The sequence below is a fragment of the Schistocerca piceifrons genome, chromosome 5 (assembly GCF_021461385.2).
Source record: "Schistocerca piceifrons isolate TAMUIC-IGC-003096 chromosome 5, iqSchPice1.1, whole genome shotgun sequence".
Lineage (NCBI taxonomy): Eukaryota > Metazoa > Arthropoda > Insecta > Orthoptera > Acrididae > Schistocerca > Schistocerca piceifrons.
In genome coordinates this window covers 574022248-574040132 of record NC_060142.1, presented here as the reverse complement: position 1 = coordinate 574040132, position 17885 = coordinate 574022248, and the positions used below count along the sequence as shown (strand labels likewise).

The following is a 17885-nucleotide window of genomic DNA, read 5'->3' as shown; positions in this document are numbered from 1 at the left end:
AGTTTGGACAAGAAGAGAACAGGAGCTTTCGAAATGTGGTGCTACAGAAGAATGCTGAAGATTAGATGGGTAGATCGCATAACTAATGAGGAGGTATTGAATAGAATTGGGGAGAAGAGGAGTTTGTGGCACAACTTGACAAGAAGAAGGGACCGGTTGGTAGGACATGTTCTGAGGCATCAAGGGATCACAAATTTAGCAACGGAGGGCAGCGTGGAGGGTAAAAATCGTAGAGGGAGACCAAGAGATGAATACACTAAGCAGATTCAGAGGGATGTAGGTTGCAGTAAGTACTGGGAGATGAAGAAGCTTGCACAGGATAGAGTAGCATGGAGAGCTGAATCCAACTAGTCTCAGGACTGAAGACCACAACAACAACAACTTAATGATGGCCCCTCATAATGAAAAACGTGCGTACACATGCTATCCTCTGCAGTGAAATTCTGAGGGACAAACTATACGGATGGAGGCTAAGACTAACCTACGACATCCCTACATAAATCTCAGTCGGTGAGACTTCCTCATAATACAAAGATGTATGAGAGATGGGCACACATCATAAGTACGGCATTAAAGGAGTAAACCGATGAAGACAGGATTTGCTGCTGTTTTATGCCCAGGCCGGCCGAAGTGGCCGTGCGGTTAAAGGCGCTGCAGTCTGGAACCGCAAGACCGCTACGGTCGCAGGTTCGAATCCTGCCTCGGGCATGGATGTTTGTGATGTCCTTAGGTTAGTTACGTTTAACTAGTTCTAAGTTCTAGGGGACTAATGACCTCAGCAGTTGAGTCCCATAGTGCTCAGAGCCATTTGAACAATTTTTTCGTTTTATGCCCTTACTCGGATCTATGATTATGCGACAATTCTAACTCAATTCTACGTCTCCTGTCCTGTTCTGACCCCGTTATTAGTTTTCTCTGCACCCTGTATATATTTAAAATGCTGCATAAAATGACTGTAAATGTAAACTGAGTGTTTGGTGGAAATCACTCTCGTAAGACCATGGGAAACGACTGGTACTCACATCCGCCTGCAGCATGTTGTAGTGCTCCTCCTTGGCGCAGAGCGACTCCTTGAGGACGGCTATGTGCCTCTGGTAGTCCTGGTGCTGCTCCTCGAGCGTCTTCATCTTGGCGCTCATGGCCAGGATCTCCTGGTCGCGCCGCTGGATCTCCGCGCGGAACTCGTCCAGCTAGCGAGCCACACAACAAGCAGACATCAGAATGGCGCAGTCGGAAGCTACGTGCATGCACACTCAGACACACTCACCAGGGAGACAATTACTTCCCTCACTTATAGATCACTCAATTTTAAAGGGTCGGCAAGTTAAGACCCATAGTAGCTCAATCTGGTTCTAATTCTGGTAAGTAAACTATGAAATTATTTCCTCCAGAATGGAATTTAAAGCTTCTAAATAGCCAAATTCAAATTTAGTAACAATTTACTTAGATTCTTGTTTTCTTTAATAATGAATCAGAAATTTGAAATTTTTGCAATTTTAAATTTTTTTCTAGTCGTCACTCAAAAGTTATTTTTTTTTTGCAAAGATACTGGACACTATTAGAAAATTAAAAAAATATGCCCCTGGGTCTGATGCTGGAACAATGCTCCCTCTAACATAGCAGCAGCAAAAAAAAAAAAAAGGAATGATGAATACAATAATTTTGTAGTACATATTACAGTGGTGTCAGAAGAAAGAAATTAAAAAAATAGTACAATTAACACTAATACTGCTTTCATACATCAATACACTTATACCAGTTAGTGCAAAACCCTACTGTGAGGTCATGACATGCATAGAAATTGGGTTTTTCTGATTCACTTGTTCAATGTCAATGTTGTTCTTGTAGTTACTTTGATTTTGCCTCGTTTTAGATATGAACTCTGGTGTATGTGGGTCGTCCCATACATTATAATTTCAACGAACTATGTCAGCAGTGTGCTAGATCGTACACTCATGATAATGATGGTTCACTTCAAAATGACAACAGAGTCGAAACTGACCCACCGTAGATAATTTTTGGCAAATGAAAATAGTCTTGCATGAAAAATGGTTTCATTTAATTTAGCATCGCTGGGGCCAATGCTTAAACTATGTGTGCGCTTTACGCTACGGTCGCAGGTTCGAATCCTGCCTCGGGCATGGATGTGTGTGATGTCCTTAGGTTAGTTAGGTTTAAGCAGTTCTAAGTTCTAGGGGACTGATGACCTCAGAAGTTAAGTCCCATAGTGCTCAGGGCCATTTGAACCATTTTGAAATGCCAGGGGGGAGGGAAGCAAACCCCATAAAGCACAGTGACTCCTGCAGGGAGAATTGACGTGCAAAGGGATTATTTTCAACAATATCTAACATGATTGTTGAGTGCGTTAAAGGAGTAATGGTGAAGGACTGAATTCGAATCCAGGAGAACAATGTTCAAAAACCCATCCAGGTTAGGGAGTTTCGCGATTTCTCTAAGTCACTTAAAGTGAAAATCGGGATGTTTCTTTCAAAAGAACAGAAACACGCGAATGATTGCCGAATCTGAACTGTGCTCAGTCTCTGTCGACGGAACGTTAAACCGTAATTCTTTCCTTTCTTTCTTTTTTCTCCAGAGCCTGACAATTTTATGGCCGACACTAAAAATTGTCTGAGCATACCCAGACACAAATGAATAGTCAACGCGCTTCTCCTAACTAGGGAATACAGCAGTCTATGTCCCGAAGGCACCGAACAAGCATGTGTAAACAGTGAAATGTTGTGCCTGTGTGGGTGATGGATGGATCACGTGTGATGTTGAAGATGGATAGTCTTATCTCACAGGAACAGTATTGTCCATCTTATTGACGAATCACTTTAAAATATGCAGTTCCGCTTCGGAGGTCCCTGCTTTGTTGAAAAACATCGGACCGGCAATGTGCTTATCAGTTATCAACCTCTCGATCGTGAATCAACCATGCCCGTTCACTTTCACTTAATTTACAGTAATGACAAGTTAGACCCTTTCGCAGTACATGTTACAACGCCAACTGTGATTTCTTGCGCCACGTTGTAGCAAGGACCGTGAATTTCTGCTCTCTTTACTCTAAGTCGGTACGTGTAAGCGGTGGAACAGTTTCTTGGGGGTGTTCTAAATGACTTCGGATATCATCGAAGTTACCGCTGACATGGAGGACAGTATTTCCTTCAATTCGAGTTTGTGCTCTATAAGGGGGCGTAATTAATTTCATGTTGTCTCTCACACGCATTCTGGTGCCGTTTCACGGAACAAATGCGCACAATAAACATGCGCTGCTCTACGGTGCGCGGTGCTGCTCATGTTTTAACTCTTGTGCAGTCCACAACACACCGGGTTCCGTGCTCTCATGTTAGTGCCGCTGCACCGTAACGTGGACATATGGGTTCGATTTCCAGCACGAGCAAGCGTGTGGGACTTAGGTGTGTCGTTGTGTCGTTACTGTGTGTGCTCTCTACAGCTGTTGAAATAAATAGTGTAAATGTATATTTATCGATGTCGTGATTTTAAAAATGAAAGAGAGAAGAAAATGCGTTTAAACAAGTAAATGTATAATCAATATGTGATTTATTTATTTACTACTGTGGTTCACGACCGGGTATAAGGCTTCCTAAGATTGCTTGTGACGCATGCGCATTTGTCTCGTTGACTACAATGAGTGCGTGTATTGCGTAGTTCCGTGTTGTCGCTGATGACAGGTAACAATGGTAAATAAATACAAATATGGCAGAGAGTTCAAAATTGGTGAAATGAATGTCCGATCTAAATTCTCGATTTAAAAACAGGAAGAATGCCCGTCACTTACACAGCACCGAATAAGAAATTTCACACAGGGTTGCAAAGTGGTAAAATCGTCACCTCTTCCTCTGTTCGTACCTTCCAAGGACGCTTCATGGGTAGGCTCAGTGGCTAAGTGTCAATCGAGGTGAAAAATGCCAAATTGCACAGCTGTTCGGAGTTGACGTTAAACTGTTGGTCTCACCATAACTGGCTAGGTCAGTCAGTTCTAAGACCGGAGAGAGAGGAGGGCATACCCCGCACGTTGTCTAGTAAACCGCTGTGGTTTCGAAACCACCCTTCAGACTTTCAGACTGAGAACAGCTCTACCTGTTTCCTTGCAAACAAGAAAGATATGTGACAGTTATGGCTCTGACCCACACTAATTTTCTGTCATCTGTTCAAATCCAACGTTAAAAGATTCAGCTCATAACAGTAAACTAGAGGGCATGTACAATTCCGAGATTCTGTGTAAGTAATTATTTAAACCGAGAGCAGACTAAACATATTTCTCACTGTCGGTAAGTCCTAAACAAGAGGTTGGATCTCCATCATAAACGGCAACTAAGCGTTTAAAACTTAAGGAAAATATTTTATTATTTTTCACGTAATTTCAGAAATCGCTTCCTTGTGCGCTGCGACATTTTGCGACCTCTTAACATTAAGCTTTTCTGATGCGTTACGACAAGGTCCTGCACGTAACTATAAGGGGCGATCAAAAAGCTTTCCTTCGGAGACTTTATAGTCCAGAATTGGTATGCTAACCAGGCCAAATAGCCGTGAGCACTGATGAAATCATCCTATAGACTTACCGGTTGAAGATACTTGTTTGATAAAATACCGTGTCCTGCTGTGTGAAGAAATCCGCCTACTGCACATCCTCATCAACAGGAATAGTCGTCCTTCAGGGCAATTTTTACGGGACCGAAGGCGTCATAATCGCATGGGGAGAGATTAGGACTAAAGAGCAGGAGTTCGAGTATCTCCCACTTGAATTGGCGTAATTTCTGCGTTACGACATTCGAGGTGTTGGGACGTGCGTTATTATGAAGTAGCAGCACCCGTTGATGCACCAATCCAGGACCGTGGGTTTCGACAGACGTGTTGCCCAATACACATTGTTCATTCTCCGATGGATGTCTACCTGTGTTTGCCCTTCGACAGCCAAGAACAGAATAACGGCACGTTGGTCTTATTTTGACGCATTTGGCAATAACGTCGCCATAGTTCACGTTTCCGCATTTACCGCACGCACGTGGAAAGACACAAGTGCCACACTAATTTCTTGTCTACATTTCCGTGATCACACACCAGTAGCGGAGTCGCGCTACGTTGCATATACGCAACAGCAACGCCCTGAAACGGAAATTTTTTTGATCGTCTTTTATACACTGAAGAGCCAAAGAAACTGAAACACCTGCCTAATATCGTGTAGGGTCTCAGCGAGTACACACAAGCGCCGCAACACGACGTGGCATAGACTCGACTAACGTCTGAAGCAGTGCTGGAGGGATCTGACACCATGAATCCTGCAGGGCTGTCTATAAATCCGTAAGAGGAGGTGGAGATCTCTTCTGAACAGCATGTTGCAAGGCATCCCAGATTTACTCGATAATGTTCATGTCTGGGGAGTATAATGGCCAGCCGAAGTGTTTTAACTCAGAAGAGTGTTCCTGGAGCCACTCTGTAGCAATTCTGGACGTGTGGGGTGCCTCATCGTCCTGCTGCAATTGTCCAAGTCCGTCGCAATGCACAATGGACATGAATGGTTGCAGGTGATCGGACAGGATGCTTACGTACGTGTCACCTGTCAGAATCGTATCTAGACGTATCAGGGGTCCTATATCACTCCAACTGCACACGCCCCACATCATTACAGAGCCTTCACCAGCTTCAACAGTCCCCTTATGACATGCAGGGTCCATGGATGCGTGAGGTTGTCTTCATACCCGTACACGTCCATCCACTCGATACGATATGAAACAAGACTCGTCCGACCAGGCAACATGTTTCAAGGCCGGCCAGAGTGGCCGAGCGGTTCTAGGCGCTACAGTCTGGAACCGCACGACCGCTACGGTCGCAGGTTCGAATCCTGCCTCGGGCATGGATGTGTGTGCTGTCCTTAGGTTAGTTAGGTTTAAGTAGTTCTAAGTTCTGGGGGACTCATGACCACAGCAGTTAAGTCCCATAGTGCCATTTGAACCATTTTTTGAACATGTTTCCAGTCATCAACATTCCACGTCGGTGTTGATGGGCGCAGGCGAGGCGTAAAGCTTTGTATCACGTAGTCATCAAGGGTGTACGTGTGCGTCTTTGGCTCCGAAAGCCCATATCGATGATGTTTCGTTGAATGGTTCGCACACTGACACTACAGCAATTTGCGGAAGGGTTGTACTTCTGTCATGTTGAATGTTTCCTATCAGTCGTCCTTTGTCTCGTTCTTGTTGGATTTTTTCCGGCCGCAGCGATATCGGAGGTTTGATGTTTTACCGAATTCCTGATATTCACGGTACACTCGTACGGAAATATCTCCACTTCATCGCTACCTCGGAGATGCTGTGTCCCATAGCTCGAGCGCCGACTATAACACCACGTTCAAACTCGTTTAAATCTTGATAACCTCCCGTTGTAGCAGCAGTAACCGATCTGACAACTGCACCAGACAATTGTCTTATATAGTAGTTGCCCACCGAAGCGCCCTATTCTGCCTGTTTACATGCAGTATCTCTGCATTTCAATACGCATGCCTATACCAGTTTCTTTGGTGCTTCACTGTATTAGGTAGTGAATAGTCGTAACAAAGGCAATTTAGAATTTTTTACACGAAGTTATAAATATAGTCAGTTCAAGTGTATGTCAAGTGATAACAGGTTCTGCACATAACTAGATACTCGGTAGTAAATATTCACAGCTAATACAATTTACAATTTTTTACGTATGGTTATGACACGGTCTGCTGAAGTGTGCAAGTTCATTGTTAACGCGACATTTGGTTAACACCCCGAAGTAAGAAGGAATGCAAAATAAAGTCGCTGAAAGACATCGTGGATGGGCTGAGGGCGGCGGATTGTCGGTTAATGTGGCCTTGTATCGGTTCCGATGTGACTGTTTCAATTTTCATTCTCCATTAACGTAATATCGCTACCACCAAACGTTGGGGACGTATCCGACTGAATTAAGATATCAGATCAATTTTGTATAGATGAGCGCGCACTCAGCGGAATGCAATTTTGGATGAAGCTTTGCTCCGCGTTGCGTGTCATCCTTTTCTGCCTGATTCTGGACATGTTTATCAACTTCGGACTCGCCTCATGCAGGGTGACACAGAAAAACGGGAAAATTTCCACAATCCAATAAAACTAGAAACTATGAAGGAAAGACATTGCAGTCATAGTAATTGAAACCTTACAACTTTGCCATTTACGAAACGTGGATGGCATTTATCATTTTTTTAAAATTACGTCCATTAGATGGCGTCCTCCTGTTCGAATACATTCCTGAAATTTGCTGTTGAGATTTCTCATTTACTCCTGCAACATCTCAGTTGGGATACTGTGAATTGCATCCCGAATTCTCTGTTTTAACTCATCCAGGGTTCTTGGTCGAGTCGTGTGGACTTTGTTCATGAGGTAGGCCCACAAGACAAAAAATCACAAACGGATAAATCTGGTGATCTAGGGGGCCAGGGAATGTTACCGAATCGCGAGATCACACGGTTGCCAAACAATTCTCGCACATAAGCCATTGATTGCCGTGCAGTGTGTGATGTCGATGCGTCCTGTTGAAACCAGGCTTTTTGAACGACTGGGAGGTTGTTCAATGCAGATGTAACGGATGTTCGTAACATCTCCACGTAACGATCGGCATTGACAGTTATTGTGTTTCCCTGTTCATTTGCGAAAAATATGGTCGCTCTACTAGCGTGTAAAGGTCGCTCACGAACGTCATTAGGATTTGTGTTTGCCCAGTAACGGTAGTTCTGTTTATTCAGATAACCTGTGAGATGAAAATGTGCCTCATCTGAAATCCATAACTTGTTTAGAAGTTCATCGTAATTTTTGTTATCATTTGTTGACAGAATCCTAATCGTAACCGGTAATCGTTGTCCTTCAATTGTTGCACCATCTGTAGTTTTTGTACGGATTAAATTTTAAATCAAGATGATGAATTCTGCTAACACCCGGGACATTCCAACCACTGCTGCTTGCTTACGAATTGAATGCCGTGGGCTCCTTAAGACAGACTTGCATAGAACATCAATGTTCGCTGGAGAATGAGGGCAGATCCAGTCTCTTCAGAGTTATTAATCGAACTTATCGCGTGTTTCGCCGGAACGGCGCCATGGCGTCCTAAATTATAAAAAAGTCGAAACTCCCTCTGCGCCGCTACCAAACTATCATTGCTTTAATAAAACATTTTTATGGTTAACGCACGCTGTTGTCCGTTCCACTGAACCATGATTACTGAAATGGCGGACTGTTTACTCGCTAACTGTCACGAACCCGCAGTGCTGCCACCTACCCACGGCTGCCACTACTCATTTCAAACATCCCCTTTATTCTGTGTCACCCTGTCCGTCCTGTTTGCATTTTGTTCATGAAGATTCAGTGCATAACCTTCTGTCGTTTTGTCAAATAAATCTCTGCAATCGTCTTGATTAGTGTTTGGCCAATACTTAATTCGCTGAGCACCACCAGTTGCCATTGTCAGAACTGAGTATAAAACTTACAATGTGAAAGTAATTAGTATTTGGAACAATTCCTTTTTGTATAGTTGAAAAAACCCGCGTACTGCAACAGCTATATTCTCAAGTCTCGTCTCATCCTCATGACAGCAAGCCTTTTTGTACAACTGCATCCGTTCACTAAGTTGTTTTGAACGAGGCTTGATAAGGAAGCGACTGGTCAAAATATTAAGAAACTATTATGTTGTGGTGTGTTAGTGCGCGGCTACCTCTCGACACTGACCTGTATATTTACGGTGTCACAGGTTTCATAGAAATCCAGTAGTCGAGCACCTAGCTGGTGAATATTGCATATGAAGTTTGACTCAAAAAAGGAAAGCGACTGACGTAGCGGATTTTTGTATTTGTCGAACACGTTAAGTTAGTGATGGTAGCCTTCAAAGTACTGGAATTATTTAGAGCCTGCATTCGTTTCTTCCAGCCCTAAAAATATTTCAACCCGTTATTTATCATAAGGCTGCGATGGATCTTTCGGTGGAGCCCAGGGACACGTCCGTAGCAAACTACTCCTCCACTTCACAAATGAACGATTTCAATCAAGCTTGCCGTGCCGTAAGGATACAGTTCAAGGTCGTGAAACAGATGCGCACTAATAAACCACGGCAAATAGTCTATAAATAATCCGAGCCGTTTCTTTTCATTTTATTAATACATGTACCTACTTTAGAGGTAAATGAAAATGTTGGGCTCTTCCAATGTCTCATTCACAAAAATTCAACTTCACAATATTCACTGAACACGTGTGAGTATTCTAAGGTGCGGGGAGTATAAAATACATTTACATCCATATCCCGTAAGGCACTATCCCGTACGCGGCGCAGGGTACCGTGTACAGATACTATTTGTCTCTTAGGATATTGAGCGGAAAAAATTAATCCTGACCCGAAACTAGATTCCTGGAATTTCAAAACTCGGCTCTAATTTGATTTGCGTAGCCTTTCTTTCAGTGCTTCTGCGTGAATATTTTTCGAGTATTTCTGTGAGGCTTCCGTGCTAATCGAATGACACCCATCATGCATCATATGTAACTTCCACGAAATTCCACATTTTTCGTGAACCACCCAAACCTAATTACGGTCCATACGATTTAGCGTAGGGGTAAAACTATACACTGCATTGGAATACCAAACCTATGTTACTTACTTGCAACACAAATACTACTTACATAACGCAGTAAACGGCAGCAGAACGAATAACACTTCAATAAGAAATAAAAATCAACGAAAACTGAGAAAAAGTTTTAAGCAGATGACGTTACAGTCTGGTATAATGTTTAGAAGCAAACCAAAATGTGTATGTTCTGAGGAAAAGGAATAAGTATTTTTCAAACTTTATTCTTTCACATAGCATAATTTTAACATCAACTATTGGTACTTCGTCATATAAATAAAAAAAGTAAAAAGGAAAGAAAGAAACGGTTGAAAACGTTATGTTGCTTTGTTTCTCTTTGGACAAGTAAACGAAAATTTTCTTAAGAACTGATTTCAAAATATTTCTAATCCCTCTGTTTGGCTTTAGTTTAACACAGTTTCACGAGATACACTTCCGCCAAACGATTTTATATTCGAAGCTTTATATGAAAGCATACTTTTCATCTCTTGCATAGTGGAGCGTAAGATAACATACAACAATACGGAAAGTAATTCGGCGATATTAATCTCGCTCTAGTTACAATTACAGGTGTTATTATCTAGAATAAAATACAGACTGGGTACAAAGCACTTCGTGCTTGTCAGAACAGTTAATCAAATGATTGTTAAACAGTAGAGCAACGGTTTCCAGTTATCATGGCTACACGATTACGAGCATAGAATTAACTTTTGACGCGATTACGAAGATAAATTGGTGCCCCCTGCAACGATGTATTTTCACGGCTGTATTAAAGTCAAGATATCTCTGCTTAGCCGTGGTGGAAAAAGCAGTAAAAAGAATTTCCAGTCGGAAGAATGGTATCTACATCGAGAGAGAAGCGGGTTCGCCGCAAACTGCACACACCAACGCCCGTAATTTGGCCTCAGCCGATGCTGTTTTTTCATTAACTTGGCCACGCGTTCTGTCTCATAACAATATTTCAATTTACTTCTCTGTGTAAAATGACACAAAACGACCACGACATGGTAACCACGAACGCAAGGGAATAAACAGGAAATTGTTCCGTCCACGTTGAACTGAATGTTCAATAGAAACGGCGCAATATAAATTGATAGGGGCTAGTAAAAAGAAGCAGCTATTTCGATAATTGAAACGAATATGACTATGGGAGAGGAGCGTTTAAAACGACAATGTAGTACTCAGAGACGTTCCATCAACTGCGGCAAAAGTATGCATAGTAGATCGGTAACTTGCAACACTGATTTCCTTACTCAGTTTTCTTAATAATCCACTTACAGCAATAACAGTAAAGAATAAGTACCTCGTCCAAAGAAGTAGATATGTTTTATCCGTATTAATGAGTGCTTCCGAAAACTGTAAATATTTATTTTTTCGATTTTTTCTATTTTTCCAGAATTCTATACATCAGATACCATACGTTATCTAGAAACAAACTCAGGTGATGATTGAGCTACAGTGATGTGGAACTTTCACGAACTATCTCTGAATACCGGTGTACCAAGCCATTCCTGCATTTGCTTAATCCCGATCACAGTATAAATGGTTACATTTCTAAACTCAAAACGAGGGCAAATAATTCTTGGAAAAAAGTATGGGAAAAAACACAGAGGCACAAAGTTCGCTAGTATCAAAATGGGTAATTTGCTCTTCCAGACGATCTACGATTACAGACTGAGCGTCTCTCCATCGAGCAAATTTCCTCAGATACATCCACAGGATTACTGCCTGACTCTCTACAAATTGTTTGTGCGACTTGACTTGACTTGACTTAGCAAGTCATTTTTTGCAAGAGATGATGATGATGAGACACCGCTCGTATTACCATTCGCCATGCATTTTTTATTACCTACGAAAACGATCGTGTAACGAGAAAATAAAGCAGGATTTTCACTTCAGAACAAATCACGGTATTGTGCTATTATTTACCATTTTCTAATCAACAGTTGTGCCACTTACGTAACATGGCGGTAGCTGTACGGTGTGTACATCAAACGTACGTAAAAAGAAACAACTCCATGTCTAACAAAAGTTTTCATGATCACAAATCTGCACCGAAGCCTTATAACCAGTACTTCACATTAGGCTTTATTTATGCCTAGGAAGGAAAAATGTAGTGAATGAAATTTGCTAACAAAAAATAAAATAAAATAAAATAAAAGAGAACATAATTAACCAAATACCATACAGTTAGTTGCCTTCGGTAACAGAAATAATAAGATGTAGTAACGCGTTTTCCAGAGAAACAGAGAAGGATGGTTATGAAAGCAGAATGATAACAAACATTTTCAAGTGATTTTTCTACCATTCATCAAGTCCAATCTAATATTTCTGAAACCGTGAAACTATATTTCTTAAGTGGCCTGTTAGGAGTTCAAATAATCTTGCGCTAATGTTTATTCAAATCGTTGGTTCTAGAATACCAGTTTACATTGGGATTGACGTATTCTTCTTCCGTCGTCAGTTCTTTAACTTCGCGTTATAATTTCGAAAGAGTTGCACAACGAATTTGCAAGGCGGTGGTGCCTACAACTTCTATAAATTAATTGGCGATACACGCTTTTGATAGCCGAACAAAGTTGTCTCGATACTCCTTTGAGACTGAATCTCTTTGAAATTTTTCCGTTTAACTGAATTGAAATGAGGCCACTTTCGAGGCAGAGATGAAATCTTATGATTCTTAGCATAAAGACAATACAAAACAATTGGTTTTTCTCTGTTAAAGAGTCCAAAACAACACACACCTGGTCTTTGTAGTAAGTAGGCATAGTTGACGGTACTTTTAAACAGTTTCGTGTTCTATAGCACCGTACAAGTGTCGGTATTCTATCTTATGACATCATTGTCAATACGTTTCACGCAGCTGACAATAAATTTCGGCAATTCTCCTTTGCGATCCATTTGCTGCTGGGATTTTGCAGCTGGAAGCATTCTTTATTTTCGCCTTTATTCGACCCTATTGTAAGAGGAAGCAAACAACAATTGACTGTTCACGAAAAGTACATCACATACGCCACAGACGACGCTGACTGAGAGTCTTTTTAAACGCGATGGACTCTCACTTGAAAACGCGCCGCATTTGAATATAAACGCCGCATTTGAATATAAAACATGCGTAGTACAACAGTTAATTATTCAAAGGTGCACAGTTGGCGATAATCTGTTTTTGCATTTCGTGTTGATCTAGTAATTCATACAACGTGCTACCTAAATGCTTTGCTCCAAGCGCAGCTTTTTATCAGGTTTCCCATCACTTCGATATTGTACTGTTTGAGCAAACCACATACCTTTTTTTTAATAAACATTGTTTTTGCTTCTCTTATTCATCGTTTTATGCGTTCTCTGTTTCTTCCATCTTCAGTTATCTTACTACCTACGTATTTGTACGGTCTCGTTTATTTTATTTTATCCCCTCTAATTTTAATACTTACTTTTTGATTCCTGGAACCACCCTAGCACATTTTTTGTGTTAATTCCCGTTTCGTATTCACCCCCTAGCATTGTATCATCCCTTCTAAAACTCTCTGCACGTTTTTCTCGTCCGGGCTCTCACAACCATAGCACCCGCAACTCTCTTTTGCATACTATATTAATCATGAGAACTTGATATTAGTGCTCAAAACGGCCGCAAACGTGCGTTTCAGTGAATACAAAGAAAACTGGTAGATTAAAGAGAGGTGCTAGATTTTCATTTACGGCAAAATATTTATCTGTAATTTATTTGTTAACGGATACTCCACGCTGGTATAAGTAAATAAAAACTGTCGTAATGGAGGCGTTCAAGTAATTTACAGAAAAGTGCCCAGTAAGTTATGTATTTAGTTGATTTCGAATTTATGAATATTGTCTATTTCCCCAAACGCAGACAGCGAAAATATCAATCTGAAACCTAGATTAGAATGGAAAATCTGAGTAAAAATAAGTCACTTGAAAAACTGATGTAGTACTTAATTTACTAATAGCGCTGGACTGTAACAAATCTATGAACAAATTCTCCTTTAAGCAGCATTAGGTTAAATCATTAATGAGTAGAAAATACAATTCATACTTAACTCATATGCCTTAATTTAAAATTTTTAGTAACTACTATCTGTACAATCTTTTTTTTCTAATTTCATTTCCACTTTACAATGAAAATAGTTTCGTTCTGACACCACTGTATGAAAAGTCGTTTCTCCAGAAGCAACACCCATAAGGATTCTATTTGTTAAAACTAGATTTGCATACATAAGCATAGGCATGAAGATATGAGAAAATGGTTAGAATGATGCGTGATGCAGACATTAACAATACTGCACTAATTCCTATTAGTTTACCAAAAGCGCTGTAAAAAAAGTCACACTGTAGAGGGAACATTGCTCAAGTAAGCGCAAAAAAGGATTTATTTTTTCAAAAATGCAAACTCACTGGCCTACGTAGCATTTATAAATTCGAAGTAGGCGGCAGCACAAGAGCTTGGCATGCACATCACAGAAGTGGAATTACCCCATTCGTTACTTTCCTTCATTTACTTGTCTCTGATTGCAGAAATTAAGTGTAGACTTGAACACGAGCTTGTCAAAGTCATGCTGAGTGAATCCGTTTAGTAACTGCTGTAAAGTTCATTCCTGGAAATACATATTCTCACAACGACAGTAATAAATACACCAAGGCATTCCGACAGTGAGGGCAAAGCCGTGTTTTCCTGTAAAAGCCAGTATTAGTTCAAATCACAAACAAGACTTACTCTATACTACAGGCTACCTAGTCTACGTGACGGGGTAACGAACGCATGCGTCATATCCTGGCAGGCCATGCTGTACTGGAGAAACGGAAAACTCAGACAGAAATATAGGACAGCATAATGAAGGTGGTAAAATGTTAGTTTTTGTCTCTCCAAAAAGTCACTAGAAGCTGTGAGGCCGTCACCAACAGTTTGGCGAGAGCAGAAAGTGAAACACAGATCAGGAAGTTTGTCACTGATGAACAAAGACGAGCACACAAACAAATTCGACATATATGTTGGCAACATCAGACCAGCTAAAAAACGGTCTGTCGTTTACTTAACACGCACTTCCCGCACATATTGAAAAGCGTCGTCCTCTTAAATGGAGCCGACGCGGAACTTGACTTTCTTATTAATTAGTATTTATAAGAAAAAGAGGTGTCAAATTTGTTTCGGCCGATTCCGTTCCGCTGTTCATCGTGGAGGAGGGAGGAAATAAAAAGTAAAACACAACACCAGACCACCAGACAACACTACACGATGCTGTAGCCGTTCCCAAAATATATCAGCCGTCTGTGTTTAATTTTCCTGACATACATCTAAAAAGGAAAAGAAAATCATAAGATGCCATGGCCGTAATAATTTCAAAACAAAGACAAATTCCAATGCAAAAGAAAAGAAAAGATGTAGTCAGAGATGCTGTACAGAGTAGTGGTGGGCGTCCCTGTGCTGACTTACTTGCCGCTTAATGCTAAACTCTGACTTGTCGTGCTCGGACATTGCGGGGGGGAGGGGGGAGAGTCGAGCCACCACCCCCGCCCCCGCCCCCGCCTCGCGCAGCCTATCCAGCTCTTTCTCGAGGAGGCACACCTCCTTCTCCAAGGTCGCAATTCGAGCGTCCTTCGTTTCCAGAATGGCAGTCAGGGTACTGTTAGAGGGACCGCTGGAATTTTGACTGTAAGCTTTCTCTAACTGGATCTGAAGGGCTCTAAGTGTCTCATTCGTGGCCTTTAATTCCTGAATTAGCAAGCAAAATATACATCATTCATTAAAAGAAGGCTGCACTCAGAATTTTGTCAACATTTTTAGCTTGCACCATCCTCAATAGAAAGTTCCTTGTGGAACAGCTAAACATTTCATCCCGGCACACATTTTGTTCTGCAGTTTCCACTGTTCGTTTGCAGTATGACATCCTTTACATTATGAACAGAAAATAAAGACTAATAAGTGAAAGAGACAGATGGACAGAGAGAGAGAGAGAGAGAGAGAAACAGAATAGCAAATCAGTTGTCCCTTTAATTAAATTACACATAACTTGATTCGTTTCAAGAAACTTGCATAATTTATGTTCCCGAGATATGACTTTAGCTTACCCACTCATTCCACATCTTAATACCTTTAGCCAATTTTCGTTTCGTTTTCTATGCTTGAAATCAAATTATATTTCTGTTGAAACTGCGTCAAAAATTTCTTCATACTTTCGCATCAAGTAAAGAGTTAACACACAATTCATAATTAGATGGACGTGTAACAATATGAACAAGAAATTTTCTTTTAAATTACTGCGAATAGTTATTTTCAAGCTAAAGAAGAATATAGCTTGCCAATTTCCTTATTCACTGCGTCAAAATTTTCTTCATACTTTCGCATCAAGTAAAGAGTTAACACACAATTCATAATTAGATGGACGTGTAACAATATGAACAAGAAATTTTCTTTTAAATTACTGCAAATAGTTATTTTCAAACTAAAGAAGAATATAGCTTGCCAATTTCCATATTCACTAAATTTTGATTAAAATAACTTCGTAATTGATATTTTAGCAAATTATGTGGCAGAAGATATCCATTACCAATTCACAGCTATTTCTTGGGCTCCACATGTGCTTCGCTTATTTGTCGTACCTTTCTCAGGCTTTTTTGCGTTATGCCTTAAGGCTCCGAACACACGAGCAAATCTCTGCACAATACAATGTCTCCACTATGCACATAGGGCCCTATGGCTTTGTGGAGTACAATGGAATGGAAGTGGAGAGCAGCTTATTGAGTGTGCGTCGTATGCAGTGCCTCTGTAAAAATATTTGTCTGTAACTGAAACAGATGTTTGAAAATAGTTCTTCAGTGCATGCTGTATTTTTGCTACGCGATTATAAACCGCTGTTTTTAGATTTGTGAATTTTCTTCGCTGTGCAGTCGCTTTTAAATGACGTTAACAAACCGTTCGAATGAAAACTACATTCTTTGCAATAAACAAAGCTAGACAATGAACTGCTATTTTTTTCGTTATTAGTCATAGTTATGATGATGCTTCGAAATTAAAAAACAAACAGCATATAATTTCAAGAGCTGCCAGTGTATAATGAAAACTTATTTCGTACGTCATGTGCAGTGCAGTTTATTGTTGCATACAAACATTACAAATCAACTTGTTTTAAAGCTGCCTAGTCGGGAGTAAGGAGATTTTCTATTATGGGAGGTGAGCTGAGTCATGCTGTGCCCAAAGCTTCCTTACCATTCCTTGCAGATTTCATTGATGTATATCAAGGTCCTCTTATGTTTACAGTGACAGTTAACAGCACATTAACAGTTTTCTTTTCATTTTGTTTAGGAGTGCATTAGATACATATTCTCATACGTCTCTGAAGGCATTTCGTCTTGTTATACGCAGTGTGACAGTTTTTTCGTGATGAACAGTCAATAACAGCTGTTGTAAATAATGTGTTGGCAATTTCATAATTCTGATTTGAGTGCCGTGCATATGCTGTTGGGTTATCCTTCTTTGGTTTGTAATCTTTACAGCTTGTAGGTCAACACTTATAATGTGGCCCTTGTTTAGCTGTAAACCAGTAATTACGCTACAATAAAGATATCAGCAACAAATCTGAATGCAAATTTTCTTTTCATTTATAGTCCACGTATCTGATGAATACTAAGTATGTCATATGCCATACACAAGTTGACAACTCTGAACCCTGTCAATGCCAATTATCAGTAACAAAGTTATTTTAATTCAGTTACATGTGATATGCTTTTTAATTGTGAAAGTTATAAAGTAAAACCGTTGTGTCAGTGATTATGCAGAAAGAGAGTTCCACAAAATGACTAATTTTATGGTTTAGTCTTTCAAACTATATGCAAATTATGTTAATAATTGCTTCTGTATAACTATTGGTTTTGTTTCAGTTGCATATTTCAAAGAAATCCTTGTAAAATCACAGCATCTTAAACACATCCATTAGAAGCTGTTGCTTTAATTACATGTTTTTTCATTGACTATTTTTAATGAAATTATATAGCTGATAATAACTTCAAAAATTATCTTTTTTTGTGGAAGCAATAACAGACCTGTTATCACAAGACTCTAAGATGGTAATTTTGTATCTTAGTAAAACATAACACTGTATTAATTATTTTACAGCATTTTATAAAACAACTGACGATTAACACTATTCAACTGTATAGTTTAATTTGGATATTATTGCAAAGACCTATGTAATAAGTTCAAATTTAATAAATGAGATTAAATGTAGAAGCAATTGACAAATGCACTAAAATT

The 17885-nt window shown here is 40.1% G+C and overlaps 1 protein-coding gene across 1 annotated transcript in view; it reads right to left on the bottom strand.

The window, feature by feature from the left end:
• Nucleotides 1–17885, bottom strand: part of LOC124798593 (centrosome-associated protein CEP250-like) — a 457139-nt gene that overhangs the window by 163257 nt on the left and 275997 nt on the right. The window contains exon 5 of the mRNA XM_047262059.1: nt 1023–1190. Coding sequence (XP_047118015.1) covers nt 1023–1190 — 168 coding nt within the window. The remainder of the gene's footprint in view (nt 1–1022; nt 1191–17885) is intronic.